This window comes from Marmota marmota, unplaced genomic scaffold, assembly GCF_001458135.2.
Source record: "Marmota marmota marmota unplaced genomic scaffold, marMar, whole genome shotgun sequence".
NCBI classification, from domain to species: domain Eukaryota; kingdom Metazoa; phylum Chordata; class Mammalia; order Rodentia; family Sciuridae; genus Marmota; species Marmota marmota.
The window spans coordinates 12,067,823-12,086,535 of NW_025999880.1; the positions used below are offsets into that span (position 1 = coordinate 12,067,823).

The window sequence follows — 18,713 nt, forward strand, 5'->3', positions numbered from 1 at the left end:
GTGAGACGTGGGGAGTCAGAATCCAGACCTTCTGAGAAAGTCTAACAGCCTTTCTCATAGTTGTTGCTGTCCTTTCCTCCCAGTGAAAGTTTTTGATAATCCTACCTTCCAAACCTGCTCAAGAATTAGAATCTTCAGGACAATTATTTCAATGGGAGACATATTTGCCCTGAGGTAGATATTTGACAATGTTTTTTTTTTTTTTTTTGATATTTGACAATGTTAAGAGACATTTTTAGTTGTCATAAGTGTGTATGAAGGGGAAAGAACATAGTACTGTGGGTATTGCTACTGTCCTGGGCAGAGGCCAGGAATGCTGTTAAACATCCTGCGATCTCAGGACAGTGCTTTCCCACTCTCGCCTCTGCAAAAAATTATGCAGCTCAAAATGTCAGAAGCACTAAGGCCAAGAACCCTGCTTTAGGCTATAAAGTCTTAGAATGGTCACTGTGCCTAGATCTCTGCCTTCAGGCATGTGGTCTGCCCCTCAAACACTACTCCCTGGAGAAAATTTTCCAATGAAAAGATCCCTTGGTCTCCTAGAATCACATTACTGGGAACTGTTCCTCCTATTTCTAGCTAAATTGTGTTTCATCTGTTTAGCCATATTTTTAAAAAATAGAGAGCTGAGGAGCCTAAAGACTATAGCCTTTCATTTTTTGATCGATCAAGTTACTCTCCTGTTTGAGCTGGGTGCAGTGACATCCCTGCAACTTGGGAGGCTGAGGCAAGAGGATCACAAGTTCAAGGCCAGCCTGGGCAATTTAGAGCTTCTCAAAATTAAAAAGGGTTGGGGATGTAGCCTTGTGGTAAAGCACCCTTGGGTTCAATCCCCAGTGCCATTTAAAATAAAAAAGCTAGGGCTGGGGATGTGGCTCAAGTGGTAGCGCGCTCGCCTGGCATGTGCAAGGCTTGTGCAAGGTTTGATCATCAGCACCACATAAAAATAAAATAAAGATATTGTGTCTATCTAAAACTAAAAAATAAATATTAAAAAAAAATAAAAAGCTACCATCCTGTTTGAGCAGAGACCCAGGTCCCTGGCTGCTGGCAACCTCTCTCACCCTCTCTCACTGGCCACTTTTCTGTGTGTTTGTATGTGTTTGTCTCTCTCCATCCTCCAGGTCCCCAGGTCCTGACCTGGCCTTCCTGACTTCCTGTCCTGACAAGAACAAAGTCCATTTCAACCCGACTGGCTCAGCCTTCTGCCCTGTCAGCTTGATGAAGCCACTCTTCCCTGGCATGGGCTTCATCTTCCGTAACTGCCCCTCAAGCCCGGGGTCTCCCCTTCCCCCTGCCAGCCCCAGGGCACCGACTCGGAAGGATCCAGAGGCCTCCAAGGCCTCCCCACTGCCATTCGAGCCATGGCAGCGCACCCCACCATCAGAAGAGTCTGTGCTTTTCCAGAGCTCCCTGGTGGTTTGAGGGGACCCCCCTCAACTTTACCATGGAGACCAGTGCCTTGGTGGCAGGCCCCTCTCTAGCTCCCCAAGCAGGGGGATGGAGGAGCCCTTCCCTCTCGGCCTTCGAGCACTTTCACTTATTGTGTCAAAGCCCCAGGTCCTCTTTCTGATGGACACCAGCCCCTCCAAATGTGAGGGGACTTGCCTTCTCCTTTAGCAGCTGGGCAGCTGACAACTCACACCTGTGTACCTGACGCTTCCCTCCCTCAGTGGAAACTCACCCAAGAAGGTTTTGAGTTTCCCACCCCAGGATGCAAGTCCAAATGACTTATAGGAGGCTCCTGTTGTGGTGGAGTAAGCTGGCTGTGATTGAAGGAGAGGGGAAGGCCAGACTCCCTTCCCTCTCCACCTCCAGAAACACGGAAGAGCAGCCCAGAAGGCAGACACCCCAGCTCCGTGCCTCCCTCTCTTTGGAGGAGCTGACCAAAGCGGCCCTAGAGGGCCACAACACTTGATCAATTCAGCTGCTGGCAGAGGGAGGAACCAAGTGTTTCCCAAGTGGCATTTTCATCTCACTTTCACCCTGACTAAAGATTGTCTTAAGCAGCAGCCCAGCCCCAGGTGGGTGGCAGGGGAGAGGGAGGGCTGGCATTCCTCCAGGTGGCAAGTGGTGACTCTACACCCTCCACCTGCCCCAGGGCTGGGCTGGATTAGAAAAATGCCTATTTTTCTTGTATCAATGTAGAAACTCTATTTTCTCCCAAAGACACTATTTTTGCAGCTGTTTGAAGTTTGTATATTTTCCGTACTGCAGAGCTTACACAAAATTGAAGAAGAATGTTAATGTTCCAAGTTTTCTTATCTTGTGTTTAGAGATTTTTTTTTTTTCAGATCTTGGTGTTAATAGACCAAATAAATCAATAAGTATTCCCAGCAGCTTGAAGTTCTGTTTAAATACCTGTGATAGGAGGAGTGGGGCTGAGATACAGGGTACCATATTCATCACTTGGTCTTGTCTTCAAGAGAAGGAGCCCTTACTTAATATATAACTAGTGGGCTTGGGTGCTGTATGAATTCTTCCCAAGAATAACAACAACAACAAAAAAAAAAAAAAAACAAGTCCAAGAAAAATCTTTCCAGAATGGTGTGTCCTGGAGGTGGGGTGCGGGAATCATTAGGGAAATTACCTGTTTCTCTGAGTCTAAGCAGAATGGGTTTCAGAGAGGAAAGAAGGTGACCAAGGAAAGACAGTATGCCCTTGCACTGGCAAGGGGGACAAGACCAGGGAAGACTATTCAGGTGGACTCCCATGGCACAGTAAAGAAGGCTTTGCTCCCATTGGGTATTCTCAGTGAGTACCCCCCAGCACAGTGTGCAACCTTAGAGAATACAAAGAAACCGTCCTTGCCCTTTTGCAGTCTCTCGGTCCAGTGCTGCACCTGTAAGAGTTCTGAGGCTTTTGGTGAAAATTTGAATAATCACCAAACATTCTGACAGTGCTTTGGAATTCACAAAGCATTCTCACAAAGGACATCCCCACTGCATAGATGGAAAGTTGACAACCGGAAGGAGAGTCACAATAATGATATAAATAACTCTACCTATCTCAGGCCACTTGTAACTACCATTCATGGGCTTGGTAAAGCAGCAGATACCGTGTTAGGTGCTTCATATGAAATGCCATCAAAATATGACAACCACCCAAGGAGAGAAATGTAATAAGTCCCATTGTACTGATGTGGGAAGGTCAAAAAGATTGAATAACTTTTCCCAAAAGACAGACACATAGTGGGGGAGCTAGGATTGGAAACCTGATCATTTGAATACATTGTCCATGCTTCTAATGACAGTGCTCTCCTGCTTGTTATTATATTCCCATTAATTTTACATGAGGAAACTTGACTCAGAGGTCAGGTGAATTGTTTGAGGTCCCAGCTGGCAAAGAAGCAGAGCTAGAACTAGAACTCAGGTCTGGTCCCAGCTCCTGTTTGGTTCCCAGGAAGTGCCACCTGATTCAGTGGAGTAAGCTAAGAGGCAAGAGAGCAAAGGTGTGGGGACCCCTGTCTCCCACCCATAAAAAGAGCTGGGGACAGACCCTGTATTCTATCTACTACTCCTCCCACTCCATGAAAGAGATCTGGCTTGCCCCCAAAGCCTTAGTGAGTCAGGCCCCAGGCGATGGGTGTGGTGCTGCCCAGCGTTTCCTTCCTTTGCCTGAGGTGGTGCCAAAGGAATAAGCTGCTAGAGAGAAGCTCAGAGTCCAAGGGACCACCTGAGAATTGGGCCAGTTGTTAAGTGGAGGGTTGGGGGTGGCAGTGGAAAGACCTGGTGTCAGTCTTGCCCTGGCAATTCTGTTCAGCGGGTGGAGATCTAACCCTTGGATGCAGGGGGGGGGGGGAGGTCCCAAGAGGGCTTAATAATGGTGGGAAAGAAGCTGGGGGGGCAGCCAAAGTATTTGCTCCATTGTTGGTGAGCTGGAAGGCCTTGAAGAAAATTCACTTCAATAAGCTTGCATTTCCACCTCCAGGATGTGATGAAATAAGATTGGAGTTGAGAAACAGTAATGACCAATAATATCTTAAATTTCCACATCACAATTTACAGTTTTTTTTTTTTATTGTTGGTTGTTCAAAACATTACAAATTTCTTGATATATCATATTTCACACTTTGATTCAAGTGGGTCACAATTTACAGTTTATAAAACACTTTCATAAACCTCAGCTCATTTGATCCTCAGGACAGTGAAGGGGCGACAACGCGGCTATTACTAATTATCTCTAGTTTTCTGAACGTGGCTCAGAATTTAGGCTACACGTGTAGGATGCCCGGATCTAAAGTGACAAGAGCCCTGACCCACCGCTTTGTAAAGAGCCCTGCTCCTCTAAGCCAGGCCTTGAACGCTCTGGAGGAGTCCGCTCGAGTTGCTGACGCTACGTAGCAGCTAGAGGGCGCCAAGGCTCCACCTGCTTCTTGGTGTTAGGACCCAGCAGAAGCCGGGCTGCAGACCCGTAGAAAGACTATTCGATGGGCTCCGCCGGCGCCCCTCCTCCTTCCCCGCCCACCTGTCTATCTTCACGCAGTGCAGCCAATTGGTGACCTCCACATCCTTATACGTCATCATCACACGCCCGGGTATCTCCCAAGCCACCCCGGTGAGCTCCGGGTTGCAGTTGTCTTCGGAATTGCCTGGTCAAAAGAATCTCTTTAGCGAGGCGTTAACCTTGCGAATTCCTACTCCCCTGACCACCAGGAATGGAGCCAAGGTCTCAGCGTCGCTCTTCTTTCCTAGAAGGCGGTTGCTGGGTTCTAAGGAATTTCCCTCTCGGCAGCCCTGAGCTGGCAATTCTGGAGGTGACTTCTGGGGCCTAGTGAGAGCCGGTCGCATGCAGCTCCTATGAGGCCCCTGCCGCCGATCGGCGATGTCCGCCTGGAGTTGTCGCCTCCGCCGCCGGTGCCGTTACCGGCTGTGAGCGGGTCTGTGGTCGGCTCGTCCGGGCGTCTCATGGCCGCTAGCAAATCTCTGGTGCCCGACCGGCTGCGCCTGCCGCTCTGCTTCCTTGGTGTCTTTGTCTGCTATTTCTACTATGGGATCCTGCAGGAAAAGATGTGAGCGGACCCGCGGGGAGGGAACGCAGACATTCCCCCTCACCCAGTCCTCTCTGCCCAGCCTGCGTTCCAGTTCTCAGACTTTCATTTTCTGGCCCTGGGCTTTCCTCTTGTTCTTCCGCCTGGCCCTGGCCCTCCTAGTATTCCGCTACGTATGTATCCCCAGCTGAGCCACCCGCTAATTCCAAAACACCAGAGTTGGCCTCTGGATTTTCGGTACCTGGTTAATTTTCTTCCTTTAGTGTTTTTGCTCTTGCTGGTTTCAAGAACCTGGAACTGCTGGGCGTGGTGGTGCACGCCTGTAAGCCCAGCGGCTGGGGAGGCTAAGGCTGGAAAATCCCAAGTTCAAAGCCAGTCTCAGCAATTTAGCGAGACCCTGTCTCAAAATAAAATAACAACAACAATAACAAAAAACCTGGAACTTCTACCCCAGAGCAGGTTTCCTTGACCTGAACCAGCTGCTCTTTGAAACTCCCAGATGCTTGCACCCAGCCTGTTCTTTTGCTCTCGGCTTTGCTGTCTAGCGCAAATACTTCTGCCTGGGGTACTTCGTTTCACTGTCAAATTTTACTTGTGTCCTTTATCTCTCTCCTTTATGGATATTATTTCCTTCGACTGTGGGATACTGAGGTGCCTATTGTCTCGATCCAATAAAATCAACCCCTTTTGTAAATGAGCCCAGTGATCCTCACAGACATTTTCTCCCTACATCCAAAGAGGAAAGATAACTCCAAAGCCTTCAGTGGCTCTGGACACACTAGATGAAATTGAATGAAGTATACTAATTTCCCCCTTTTTTTTCTCATGCATTTTATTTTTAGAACAAGAGGAAAATATGGGGAGGGAGCCAAACAGGAGACGTTCACCTTTGCCTTAACCCTAGTATTCATCCAGTGTGTGATCAATGCTGTGTTTGCCAAGATCTGTGAGTACCTAAATAGTAAATTGTTGAATGTCCCCCACCTCCTGCCACCCTGGGCATTAGGCATTGATTCACCTTAAAGTTTTACTTTTTCAAACTCCACCCACTTTAGTAATCACACAACCTCTCTGCAGTCTGTAAAACTAATAATTTTGAAATGAGATTAAATATTATTTCCTTACATAGCCCAACTTTTGAGTTAGAAATATGCAGAAAGTGGATCTTTTGTGTTCTAAATCCCTATTGAGAATACTTAAAAACTTTTTTTCCTTTGGCCCTTTGACTTTCCTTTGTGTGTCATCTTCAAATATGTTTTGAACTTTTTTTGTTTCCAGGAGACTAGCAGCAGGGCTAAGTCCTCTCTTGAATGGAATGAGATCCCCATCTCCACCCAACATGTCATCTTGTGTTAGGATCAGGTGGAATTGGGGAGTTGAATAATTTTCAGCGATTCCTCAGTCTAAGAAAATAGAAATAGTTTGGCAAATTCCTTTCATGCAGCTTCAACTTTTGATTAGTGGTCCATCCTAGCCCCACCAGGTTTCTCTTGTATGTTTTTTTTTCTTCTTCTTCTCCCAGTGATCCAGTTTTTTGACACTGCCAGGGTGGATCGTACTCGGAGCTGGCTCTATGCTGCCTGTTCTTTGTCCTATTTGGGTGCTATGGTCTCCAGCAACTCAGCACTACAGTTTGTCAACTATCCAACTCAGGTGAAACTTCAGGGTGGGATGAGTGTTGGCTCAGAATTGTTTGAAAAGAACTGAGGGGGCTTCTGTCATGTCTGTGACTTAAATAAAAAGAAACAGCCTTGGGAAACAGTATTTGAGAAATTCAGAGTATAAAACCTGGAGCTAGGGTATAGTGGTGGGTTGGGCAATGACAGGGCTGCTTTCTGAGGCTAATGTGCCCCATGTAAGCCCTTTGCTTACTTAATGTGACATGCAGTATGGTTCCTGGCATGTCATAAATGCTCAGAAATTATTTGCTGAATTTAATTTCAGGTCCTTGGTAAATCCTGCAAGCCAATCCCAGGTAAGCAGAAGAAGATGATCTCCATCTTCTGTCCTCACTTTTCCTGGAATAAGCTCACTTTTCCTCTGCCAGAGAGATCTGTGTCTCTCTGGATTTCATCATACCTTTCTCCAAAGAGTTTCCTTCAGTCCTTCTCCCTGCCCATCTAGGCATCTTTGCCATTTCCTGTGGTGTGTACCGGCTGGTAAACCTCAGTGCAAGCTGGAGACTAGCCTAGTCAGCTTCACGTGGTCAGTCATTTTGGTGTCCATGTGTTTACATTATTATTACATATCCTAAGTCCCATTTTGCTCATCAGTTTCTTTTTCTCAACCCCTCATCTTTCCCCACTGTTTCCCACTCATGCTGCATTTCTTCCCATAACTTTCACCTTTGTCCTCTACCTTTTCTCCGCCTTATACTCTACTCAAGCTTGTTGCTCAATCATCTTTATCTAGGTGCCAGCTTGGCACCCCTCCTCTCATTTTCTTTAGGACTTCTTTCTCAGACATTCTTTTCTTCCTGAGTCTTTTCTTGGCTCCTGGGAGGAGGGTAACCGGGGTAATTGATGCCTGTGAGTACCTGAATTTTCCACTCTGTTTTTTTCCCTGTAGTCATGCTCCTTGGGGTGACCCTCTTGAAGAAGAAGTACCCATTGGCCAAGTACCTGTGTGTGTTGCTAATTGTGGCTGGAGTGGCCCTTTTCATGTACAAACCCAAGAAAGTAGTTGGGATGGAAGAACACACAATCGGCTATGGAGAATTACTCCTGGTATGCAGTCCTGGGGAGGGCAGACTTTTCTGGCAAAGTTAACCAGAGGACAGCCCTACTTTGGAGACAGAAGGCTAGTTACATGTCTTGAGAAAGGTTGTGGTACTCCTTGCCCTCCATTTTTGGGCTCTGCTGAACCCATGATGGGAAGCCTGAAATATTTAACTACAGCTTCTGGGGAACAGTTAACTCTGAGGTTTGTGTCTAGATCATAATGTGAGGTCATGGAGACCTGAGAAAAAAGGAATAATGTAGCTCTTACTGTGAACTTCCAAGCAGTGTGGAGGCCAGGGTTAAAAATAATACACTGGGAGCTATTGCTTATGTGTTAGGGACCATTCCAAATCTTTTACATATTAATTGATTTTTACAACAATCTCCTAACACAGGTAATATTTTACAGATAGTGAAACCGAGGCTTGTTGTCCATGCTATTTAAATGGTGGAGTCAGGATTCCAAACCAGGCAGTCTGACCACAGAATCCATTATTTGAAGCACTGTACTTCAAGCTAGGAAACTAACCTGATGGGATTAGATTTCTCCAGTTTTAATGAAAGCCCTACTCTATTATAGTTCCATTCTACAGCTCAGTTAGCCTGTCAATTCAGTGCCTGGGGGACGGACATCATCTCTGCCCACCTTCTACCCAGGACCAAATGACATCAGTGTTCCTAGGTCTCTGTCCTGGGGTAGTGGCTTTTTGAGGAGCCCTGAGGATAGGAATCCTGTGTCCTGAATTAGGGAGAGGACTTGGTGGTTGCATTGCAGGTTGCTCCCTTTCTTTCCCAGCTATTGTCTCTGACCTTGGATGGACTGACAGGTGTTTCCCAGGACCACATGCGGGCTCATTACCAAACAGGCTCCAACCACATGATGTTGAACATCAACCTTTGGTCGACATTGCTTCTAGGAGCTGGTAAGGAGCAGTTCTGCTATTCTTTCCATGTATCACCAGAGGGCAGACTGCACTTGTCCAGTTGATCCTATCTCTGCTGCCAGTTGCTTACTTTGTGCAGACCAGTGCTTGGTTCCAAGATGCCCTTCTGTCTAAACCCTGAGAAACCTTCCTGGAATGACCTGCACTAGCAGGATTTGCTTACTACCTGTCACTAATGCAACAGGGGGTCTCTCTGTGTGTCAGATATCATGGGAAGACACACATTGTAAAACACATGGAAGTACCTGGGAACTTTCCCTCTTAGAGGCAAACAAGATATTGGAATGGTGTTCATAGGAAACAAACAGGTATACACTGAATGCAGTTCAAATGTGAGTGCATTTTTCTCCCCTGGTACTGGGGATTGAACCCCAGGGAAACTCTACCACTGGACTATATCCCCAGCCCTTTTTATATTTTTAAACAGGGTCTCACTGAGTTTCCCTGGCTTATATTTTGCTTTGAAATGATTGTTTCCTAATTTTTCAAATCTGGGCACCTGTAGAAAGTATTTTTTGTGTAGCACATCAGGTTAATGGAGGAGGCTAGAGGTGGCTGGAGGTGACTAATGCAAGGAGCTTCCTTGAGTGAGAGGTATATGGGTCACTGTCTCTCTCCACAGCACCCAAGGATCTTTGCTGCCTCCAATCACTGGAGTGAAAGTAACTCCAACATGAGAAAGATGCATGACAGGCAATATAAAGGCACTCCATGTAGTTTTCCATACTTATCCTCCTTCATAGTACTGGAGCAGACCATGCATAGGTGTGTGTGCCACATAAGATGTGCCATTTATCTTTCACTGTTTCTTCTTAGGAATCCTGTTCACTGGGGAGCTCTGGGAGTTCTTGAGCTTTGCTGAAAGGTACCCAATCATCATCTATAATATCCTGCTCTTTGGCCTGACTAGTGCCTTGGGTCAGGTGAGTTCTTGAGAGGGGATATCTTGGCTTCCTTGTGGTAGTGGCTGGTTCCTTAGGAAAGACTGGCCTGGCTGAGATAAGAAATGTCAAGATCTGGGCTGGGGATGTGGCTCGAGCGGTAGCGCGCTCGCCTGGCATGCGTGCGGCCCGGGTTCGATCCTCAGCACCACATACAAACAAAGATGTTGTGTCTGCCGAAAACTAAACAATAAACATTAAAAAATTCTCTCTCTCTCTCTCTCCCCCTCCCTCTCCTCTCTCTCTTTAAAAAAAAAAAAAAAAAATTAAAAAAAAAAAGAAAAAAAAGAAATGTCAAGATCAGCCCTGATGTCTGTTACTTTAGACCTAATGGTAAGATACCTAAGAATCAACCTGAGCCACCTTTCTCTCATTCTCTAGAGCTTCATCTTCATGACAGTTGTGTATTTTGGTCCCCTGACCTGCTCAATCATCACGACAACTCGGAAGTTCTTCACTATTTTGGCCTCTGTGATCCTCTTTGCCAACCCCATTAGCCCCATGCAGTGGGTAGGCACTGTGCTTGTGTTCCTGGGTAAGTTCCATCCAGAGAAGACACCTCTCTTGGCTACACAGAGGGGCGATGACAGAGCTCTTTATGTTTTTTCCCCTAAAATATATTTATGTATTTGAAAATTTAGCTGTTTTAGAGAAAACTTTCTCAAAAGAGAAAAGGAAGCATTATTTCTAATGTATTCTTCTTAGTGTGCTGTTCTTCAGTGGTCTCCTTCCACTGACTTGATTTACCCAGATCCTGAGCAAGACAAAATTATGCTATTCCCTACTAACTTGTGATGACATAGATGAACTGAGAAAACTATCTTAGACATTCTGACTCAACTTTCTTTCAGTCTTGCTATATGTACACACACACACACACACAAATATGAACATGTGAACATGCATGCGTGCACACACACATATTTGTCATTACCAGTATCTTGGTCATTTTTTTTTTTTTGTTTGGTGCTATTCTGTTGTCTCTGAGAAAGTTATGTAGAACCAGTGTTCTGAAATTCAGTTTATTTAAAGTCCCCATTTGGAGAACCAAGACTAACTCCCCAAAATCATTGGTAGGTTTTGTGTCTCCCCATTAAGCTAAGTCCATTTTCTCCTTTCCATAGGTCTTGGTCTTGATGCCAAGTTTGGGAAGGGAGCAAAGAAGACAACCCACTAGGAAGAGAGAGACTACCTCCACTCCAAGAATACTTAAGTTATTATCTCCAACAGTGACATCTCCTGGGAAAATGGACTTAGTAGTGATAAGGAACTGGGTTCCAGATTTTGTTTGTTTTTTGTTTTTGTTTTTGTTTTTTTTTTTAATCAAAGGAAGCAAAATCACATATTCTAAAAAAAGCTCTTGGATTTTCACAAGATGAGTGGGCAGTTTCTGTTCTTGATCAACTGGGGCATAGTCTAGTACAAATAAAAAGAGAAGGAAGAGGCAGGGGTCTGCTCGCATCCCACTCTGCCCCTGGCCGCTCTCTTAGGTGTGGGTGGCATGGTTGTCCAAGTGATTCCCCAAGAGTCTGAGCATGATAAGGTAGAACCTTGAGAGATTGTATGATTGTATGGCTGTGCCAGCAGTCTCTGTTCCTGTGGGCAAAGCTCTGAATATGCTATGACAGGTGGCTGTTTTGTTATAGCTACAGATGTAGGCATCACTTCTTAAGTTTGGGTGGGCAAGCATGTCATGAAAAACCGAAGGTATATTCTCTCCTTATGAAGTACCTCAAGGTTAGGGTTAAATGAACCCAGATTCCCAGAGTTTGCTAGTTTTTCTCTTTTCCCCACTGCCTCTCTCAGCCAAAGCATGACAGAGAGACCCCATGCATGTATCATAAACAGCTTTGGAAAGTCTGTGAATGTACTTTTCCTATTCCCTCCCTCCATCTCTCCGTCTGTTCTCAGTCCACCTGGTCCCCTCCAGGGAGGCTGGATTAATCCCTCCTATTCCCCTGCCCCCCTTCAGCTGCGAAAGCATTGCAGTCCTCTGCCATCCTGGCTGTGCCAAGGTGTCACCATGCCAGCTTCTGCCTGTTGAAAGGGATGCTGGGGGAAGGCATGATGGCTGAGTCCTGGCACAGAGCCGCTGTAGAGTTTTCTGGGTGGTAATGGGGGGATAAGGCGGAGCATGGAGCAGAGCCACCTGCCCACTGCTGCCTTCAGAGTTGGAAATCACAATCCTCCAAGGACCAAACTTTACACATGAAAGTGCATTTCCACCAGCTGCAACTTTCCCTCCATCTGTTCAACAGCCCCAGCCCCTTGGCTCTCCAGATGGGAGCGCGGCCTCCTTCCTGAGCACTGCCTTGGCACCCCCCCTCCCCCTGACTTTCAAGCCCTGCCTCACTTGCACTGATCTTGCTCCCTAGGGGCCAGGGTTTCACTGCAGCCCTGCCTCCCCAATGGCTCCTTCCCCCATTTTTAACTCTTCCTTGAGAAGTTTTAAGTACATCTGGCTGAACTAACTTCCTTTCTCCACCCTTTCCCCTCTGTTTTTTCATCCTGAAGGTTTCATCATTTGGCTTCTTGCCTGCTAGACTGATAGTTCTTCCAGTGTCTTCTGGAGATTAGTTAGATGGTTAGATCGAGTTACAGGGTCAGGGCTGACAAGCAAGCATCATCCAAGCCTGCTGTTTAAACAAGAGACATCTTCCTAGCTATCAGACTTGGCCCTTCCACCTCTTCCCTCTGCCATTCCCAACTAGCTGTCTCAAAAATGCCTAATACTAATCACCAAGAGCAAGACCGGGTGACAGCAGCTCAGCACCCTGGAGAGATGGCTCACAGGGTAAGCCTGTTCTACCAGTGGTGGCTGGTCCTGTTCTAATGTGTTCACTCAATCTCTTGTCCATTCATCCAACATTTATTTCCTTCTGGATGCCACCCACTGTGAGCATGCTGGGAGTTCAGTTAAGTAGAACTAGTACTTACCCTCTAGGGGGCTCACAGTCTAATTGGGAGATAGGAAAACCGGATCACTGCTTCTCAGAAATGCAGGGATAACAACGAAGGAAGGTGTCCAGGCAAGGTGAGGCTTGACTGGAAAGTGTAGGAAGGTGAAAGTAGCAGATGGAGCTTGGCAGCATTGCCAAGCAGGAAAAGGGTTTTCAACTGCCTGACTGCTCCCCCTTTTACCCCTCTGGTCAGTTCCAGTGAGAACACATGGCAGGACAATAGTTTTCATTACTCAACGTGAAGATAATCTGAAAATGTTTTGTAAGCTGCCAGCTTATCCCGGGTGACATACTTACCTGTAGCATCACAGGGACCGAGAGTGCCAGATTTGACTAAAATCGGTACCACTGTAAGCTTGTAACATTAGGGCTGATAAATGTGAAATACCAGACAAGTTCAAACAGAAGCGTTGTTGATCACTAACCCTGGGCGGCCTGATGCCTCAGGTTTCTAAAGATCAAAGGACTTTCATCTGCAGTTAATTCTCAGCTATGTGCAGAAGGGAGGGAACCAGCATGCAAATTTCTCCAAGCCCTGTGTTTTTAGTTTGGGGCACGTTGTACTTATTTCTATTTTGGTCGAAGCATCAGGTCCACCTCCTTTGCTGTTCTTGCACAGGCTCATGGTATAGTGATTTTTCATTTCCTGTTTACCTCAGTCTACAGCAAGGGGAGGGACCCACAAATGTGATTTGGGATACCATCCTAGGATAAGCTATTCTGGAAGTAAACATTAAAAGAAATAAAAATCACATTGTTTTATAAAGGACTTCAATTGGCAGGAATTAAACATTAACTGGATAATCAATGAAATGGGTATTTAGGAATAAATGATGTGTTTTTCCACTGCCCTGTAATACCCTTGTGAAGAGGACTGAGCAAACTTCTGCATTTTTTAGAGATGGAAGAACCTAAAGGAGGGAATATAAGGTGACTTGCAGTAGGTTCCTGGGTATGTCCCTGAGTTGTGTCCTCCAAGGAAGGAAAATAAAGCTCCTCAGAAGCCCTATAGCCTCCACTGTCTGGCTCCACTTGTCAGGGAACAGTTTGCACATTTATGAGTGGAGCTGGTCATTTTCCCCAGATGCCCTGGCAGAGAAATTGTCCCAGGTCTCTGTGGGATCATTCAGCCCTTCCCATCAAAAACCTACCAGCTGTCTTTAGGAACAGTAATCTCATATATTTATAGAGCTCCTGTTTTCCCAAAGCTCTTTAGTACGTGACATTTTATCCTTAGAACACTCCTGGGGAGGGTTAGGCCAGAAGCAGGTCTCTCCATATTTGGAGTAGGAATCCTGAAATCCACCCAAGTGTATCACCTGAAGGTGGCAGGACTCCATGGGAGGGTGGGAATCAGAAGTGAGCCTCCTGTCTGACTTCCCACCACTGGGGGTCAGGAAGCTCTTTAACCCTCATCTAAGCCAGTGGATCCCAGCTGTTTGGGTTCTCTGGAAATTCCCAGTAGAAATTCCAAATAATTTGGTGGTCTGATACAGGTATGCTGGCTTTTTATTTTTTCAAGGACCTTTTTAAAAAGTTAATTACCATTGTAGAGGGCTGGGGATGTGGCTCAAGTGGTAGCGCGCTCGCCTAGCATGCTTGCGGCCCGGGTTCGATCCTCATGCACCACATACAAACAAAGATGTTGTGTCCGCCGATACTTGAAAAATAAATATTAAAATTTTTTTTTAAAGAAATTACCATTGTAGATTAGAAAAGGACATTTTAACTAAAAAAAAAAATTAGGAAAGGCTTTCTGCTTTCCAAGGTAATTATAATTGAAAACCATATTGCTATTGTAAATTGCAAGTTAAATGCAGAAAATATTCATAAAATATTACTCTGATAATATATTGTAGGGTATATTGTTATGATTATTTGCCTGATACAACTTGGGGTTTGGCAGCTATGTTCCATGGCACAATGCAAAGGAACTACAATATCAGATAAATGTGGAGAACGATAGAAGCAGACTGTGATGAGATTTTTCATGACTTAGAACATTCTGAGAACCCAAAAACATCCCCTGGCATTGGCTCCTGCTGCTTTCCCTCTGTGGGGCCAGGAGGAGAGCAGGCTGTAGAGGCTCCAAGGGCTTTCCAGGAAGGGTTGCAAGGAGACCTGGGCAGCCCTACCAGATATATATCCCCAGCATGCTCACAGTGATCAGACTGTGGCTTTGATCACTCAGCCGAGGGTCCAGACTGTATTCTAAAGGGTAGCCATCTACTGGTGAAAGCCAGTTTCTGACAGGCAGTCCTCAGACTGGGAGCCAGTGGGCTGGGCCTGCCATTGGCATGAAGGATGGGAATGGGAACTGGGAAGGACTTGAATTGAAGAGTGATTCATATAGTACCTTCCGCTTAGCTGAGGCACGAGCCCACAAGGGCTGTTGGGTTTTCTGTCCCAATACGCCTGACTCCCTGTAATTTCTGGGAGCAGTAAAAAAAAGAATTGGTTCAAGGCATTTACCAAGGGGGAGGGACAGTGCTATTTCTGGTTTTGTCACAGTGTTCTGGGGTCCAGAGCGAATAGAGGAGCACCTTGTTTTAGCTTAAGTTTGGACCAGATGCTGTTTGCTCCTATTCAGGACCCCAAACTGCCCTAGAGGGAATGTGTTACTCCTATGTAAAGGCTGGGAACTCCCTGAAATTTTATGTAAATTGTGTGTGTGGATGTGCACGCACACACGCAAGCACGCATGAGAAAAGAGGAGATATGTCAAGCTGGTAGATTCGTTTTTTTTTTTTTTTTAAAGGAATCTACAGTTCTCTTCAGATTAACAAGGGGGTTAGTACATAGGCTCCACCATACTCATTGGACTCCATTAATTAAAGGTGATTTCCCAGATAGAATTGTAAAATATGAAAAGCCATCACCTGCATCTCTGCTTGCATGGAGGACTAGGGTTGAGGATACAGAAATACCTGAGGAGAGCAACCCATCCAGCTTCATTTCTAGTTTTCACCTGGCATCATCCACACACTATCTAGGGCTAACAGATTTAACAAATAAAAATACAGGATGCTTGGCTAAATTTGAATTTCAGATAAACAACACATACTTTTTTGGTTTAAGTATATCCCCAGATTCAAATTTAACTGGCATTCTGTATTTTATCTGGCAACATTATCAGTAGCATTAGTCATTATCACGAATGTCCTCATGGTCTCCTCTCTTCCTAGGAAGGCACTTTCACATACATCACAACTTGCAGTTCTGTGTGCAAGGCTTTCAGGTGCTTTTGTTCTGGGCCCAAAATTTTATAATTCCTCTCATGGACCAGGGGAGGTGCAGGTTCAGACTCCGTCAGCAGGGGGCACCATTCTCTAAAAATAGATTCCCAAGAGAGTTCCAGGGGCTTCAGGAAGGGGCAGGGGGGACACATGAGAGTTGAAGGTTCTATTTGCTGCTCCTGTCTTCCCCCTGGAGCTCACTTCTCACCCTGCCATCCTGCCAAAGCTATTTTTGTGAATCAAGAATCTGATCCTGTCACTCCACTCCTCACTTCCAGGGTTCCACCGTTACCTTCTCAATGCACCATAAAAAGCCCTTCAGGATCCCACTGGAGTCTCTTTTGCCTGCATCATCAACTCCTGCTACTTCCAGCTTGCTTATCCCACCCACCTCACACTCCCGGCACCCCCATTCACCAGCAACTATTTGTAGTTTCCCTGTATGCTATTTACTGTCATGCCTTTGTGCCTGAAATTTCCTCTTAGAATTCCTTTTCCAATTGGTCCTTCTAGTGACTGTTCATTCAACACATTTCACCATTATGCATTCAGATGAATCATATAACAGGCACCACACTCTGAATTGCAGGTACAATGAAGCAGGCCACTGACTGGAGCCTTGATTACAATTCACATTGAGGGTTATGGGAAGAGGGACAATAAACAAACAAATAAACAAGGCAGTGAGTTCAAGGGTTAACTAACATGTTTTACTCAAATAGAGTTGACTGTTCATACCTAGGGCCTCTGATGGCTTTCATGTTGAAGGTTCTAAGTCCCAATACCCACAAAATCATTGCTGAGAATATGCAGGAGTGAAGCAGTTAGGTTTAAGTCAGTAGGAAAGGGAGTGGGCAGCGGGTGAAGGAGAGTATGACCTGTGATAAATTGAGAGTGCCTGTCCCACCTACAATGTGCAGTGACTTTTCACTTCCTGATTGAGGCCAAATTTGTTATTTTAAGAAAAGTTGGGGCTTGGGATGTGGCTCAAGTGGTAGTGTGCTTGCCTGGCATGCGTGAGGCACTGGGTTTGATCCTCAGCACCACATAAAGATAAAATAAAGGTATTGTGTTCACCTAAAAAACTAAAAAAATAAATAAATAAACATAAAAAAAGAAAAGCTGGAAATCCTGAGTTTTCATGAATTCTCCCATTTTTTGGAATTCTTTGCCAGATTAAACATATAAGCAGGTCAAATTTGGCCCAGGGCCACCAGTTTCCCACCTTCCATACTGCACCACTTGCATCATTGCTTTTTTTTTTTTTAAAGAAATTTTTAGTTGTAGTTGAACGCAATACCTTTATTTTATTTATTTATTTATTTTTATGTGGTGCTGAGGATCGAACCCAGGACCTCACATGTGCTAGGCAAGTGCTCTACCACTGAGCTACAATCCCAGCCTGCCTTTTATCATATTAGTGCTCATAAATGTTTTTAATCCCAAGACTATTTGTATCTTTAACCCCTAATGCAGTGTGACTGGCTCATCTAAGAGTTTGATAAGTGTTGGTGGAAGGGAGAAAAGAAGGAGAGAGGGAGGAGACAAATTGGGAACAACAGTTTATTGATGGAAGTTCTTATTGCCATTGCTCTGGGCAGAGGACAGATGGAACAAGAAAGCCTGACTCTGAATTTATTGCTGAGTGTGAGTGTGTGCATACAAGTGTGAGTTCCCATGTTAGCAGGTGTGACAGCTGGAAAATGTGTCCAAGACCCATCAGCTCCTTTTCCTGTGGGCTCTCAAGCTACTCCTCCTTGTTCTTGGAGGATGAGGGGGAGGAGAAGAATGCAGGGCTCATGGTGGACCTATTGGCTTCCTTCCAGGACTGGCTGCCCCTGGCACAGAGATCAGAAAGAGCTTAGATAGGCTTTTGGCACCAACTGATGCATCCTCAAGGGAAGGTGTCTGGCAGCTGCTGCCACCCATTGCCTACCCACCCAAGTGCCCACTGCATAGCAAGCAGTCATGCAGGTCAGAGTTAAAAGGCTTTCTCTTCTCACTTGTCCAAAATGAGATCATCAAAATGATCCTTTACCCTGTGTTGGGGGAGGACACTTATGAGCAATCAAAACTCCCAAGTAAAAGAGAAGGATGGGGGTGGCTTACACTCCTTGTTGTAGCCCCCAGAAGCAAAGCAGGCACTTGACCCCTGAGTAGTCTGCTACTTTCCGCGAAAGGTATGCTGTCCTTTTTATCCAGCAAGGATGCTGCCTTACGCCCACACGGAGCAACCCATATGCGTTCTCCCCCTCCCAGTGAATAAGGACATATCTTTGAAAAGTAGACATGTGAGCTTCAGAAGGTATATTTTCTCTGAGAAGTAACTAGATCATTCAAGAATCAGAGCCTCCATCTTGGCCCTGAAATCTCCTGGGAGGCTTGGAAGTGGCAATTTTCTGAATGGGACAGAACAGAGGGTATTGGGGCCATCTCAGTGGGTTAGAGTCACTTTCTAGATTGGTCTATGGAAATTTCTGTCCCATGCTTCTCTCTCTGAAGAGAGGTACCTTGAAAGCCAAAACCACCCCGATATCCACATTTCCTATGCTCCCTACCCAGCACTAGGCCAGCCAGAAGTTTGAAGTAGGACTTCCCAGGAAGCAATCCCTCCTGCAGGCAGTGCTAACTTGGCCCAGACTTCAAGCTGTAGATCAGGTTTCTGTCCCAGAGTGACCAACTGAGACAGGAGCACCCAGGGGACTGTGGTCCCGAGCTGTGCGTGGTCTTGGGGAAAAGAGAATAAGGGAAGGAAGGGCAGAGACAGTGGGGAAAGGATCCTGAATTGTTTAGGCTTTTGCTCAGGGAAAGGACAGAATCAAAAGTGAATTGAGTCATTGGGACAATACCTATTTTTCCTAAATTTCCAGAGGCAGGAATGCTGACCCAGTGTCTTGAATCTGGAAGTGAGAAGATTCCTTG

General features: G+C 45.7%; 2 protein-coding genes across 8 annotated transcripts in view; both read left to right on the top strand.

Annotated features, from left to right (window-relative positions):
• The window catches only part of Fam117a (family with sequence similarity 117 member A), a 43,818-nt gene extending 41,472 nt beyond the window's left edge, over positions 1-2,346 (top strand). For 2 of the 5 annotated variants that reach the window (XM_015495501.2, XM_048789281.1), the window contains one exon: positions 1,125-2,346. In XM_015495501.2, coding sequence (XP_015350987.1) covers positions 1,125-1,425 — 301 coding nt within the window. In that variant the 3' untranslated portion in view covers positions 1,426-2,346. The remainder of the gene's footprint in view (positions 1-1,124) is intronic. The other 3 variants (XM_048789286.1, XM_048789299.1, XM_015495502.2) reach the window with 3 other exon arrangements.
• A 2,192-nt stretch (positions 2,347-4,538) lies between these two features.
• On the top strand, positions 4,539-11,433 carry Slc35b1 (solute carrier family 35 member B1). 3 transcript variants are annotated; one of them, XM_015495503.2, is made up of 9 exons: positions 4,539-5,011; positions 5,833-5,936; positions 6,513-6,643; positions 6,935-6,965; positions 7,559-7,716; positions 8,507-8,633; positions 9,471-9,577; positions 9,977-10,130; positions 10,720-11,433. In XM_015495503.2, the coding sequence occupies exons 1-9, from the start codon at positions 4,800-4,802 to the stop codon at positions 10,770-10,772; spliced, it is 1,077 nt and encodes a 358-aa protein (XP_015350989.1). In that variant the 5' UTR covers positions 4,539-4,799; the 3' UTR covers positions 10,773-11,433. The 3 variants fall into 3 exon arrangements, 2 of the variants coding, with proteins under 2 accessions (XP_015350989.1, XP_048645270.1); XM_048789313.1 differs by having other exon boundaries at positions 4,834-5,011; positions 6,538-6,643; XR_007342625.1 differs by lacking the exons at positions 9,977-10,130; positions 10,720-11,433 and adding an exon at positions 9,895-9,976 and having other exon boundaries at positions 9,471-9,668.
• The last annotated feature ends 7,280 nt before the right edge of the window (positions 11,434-18,713 follow it).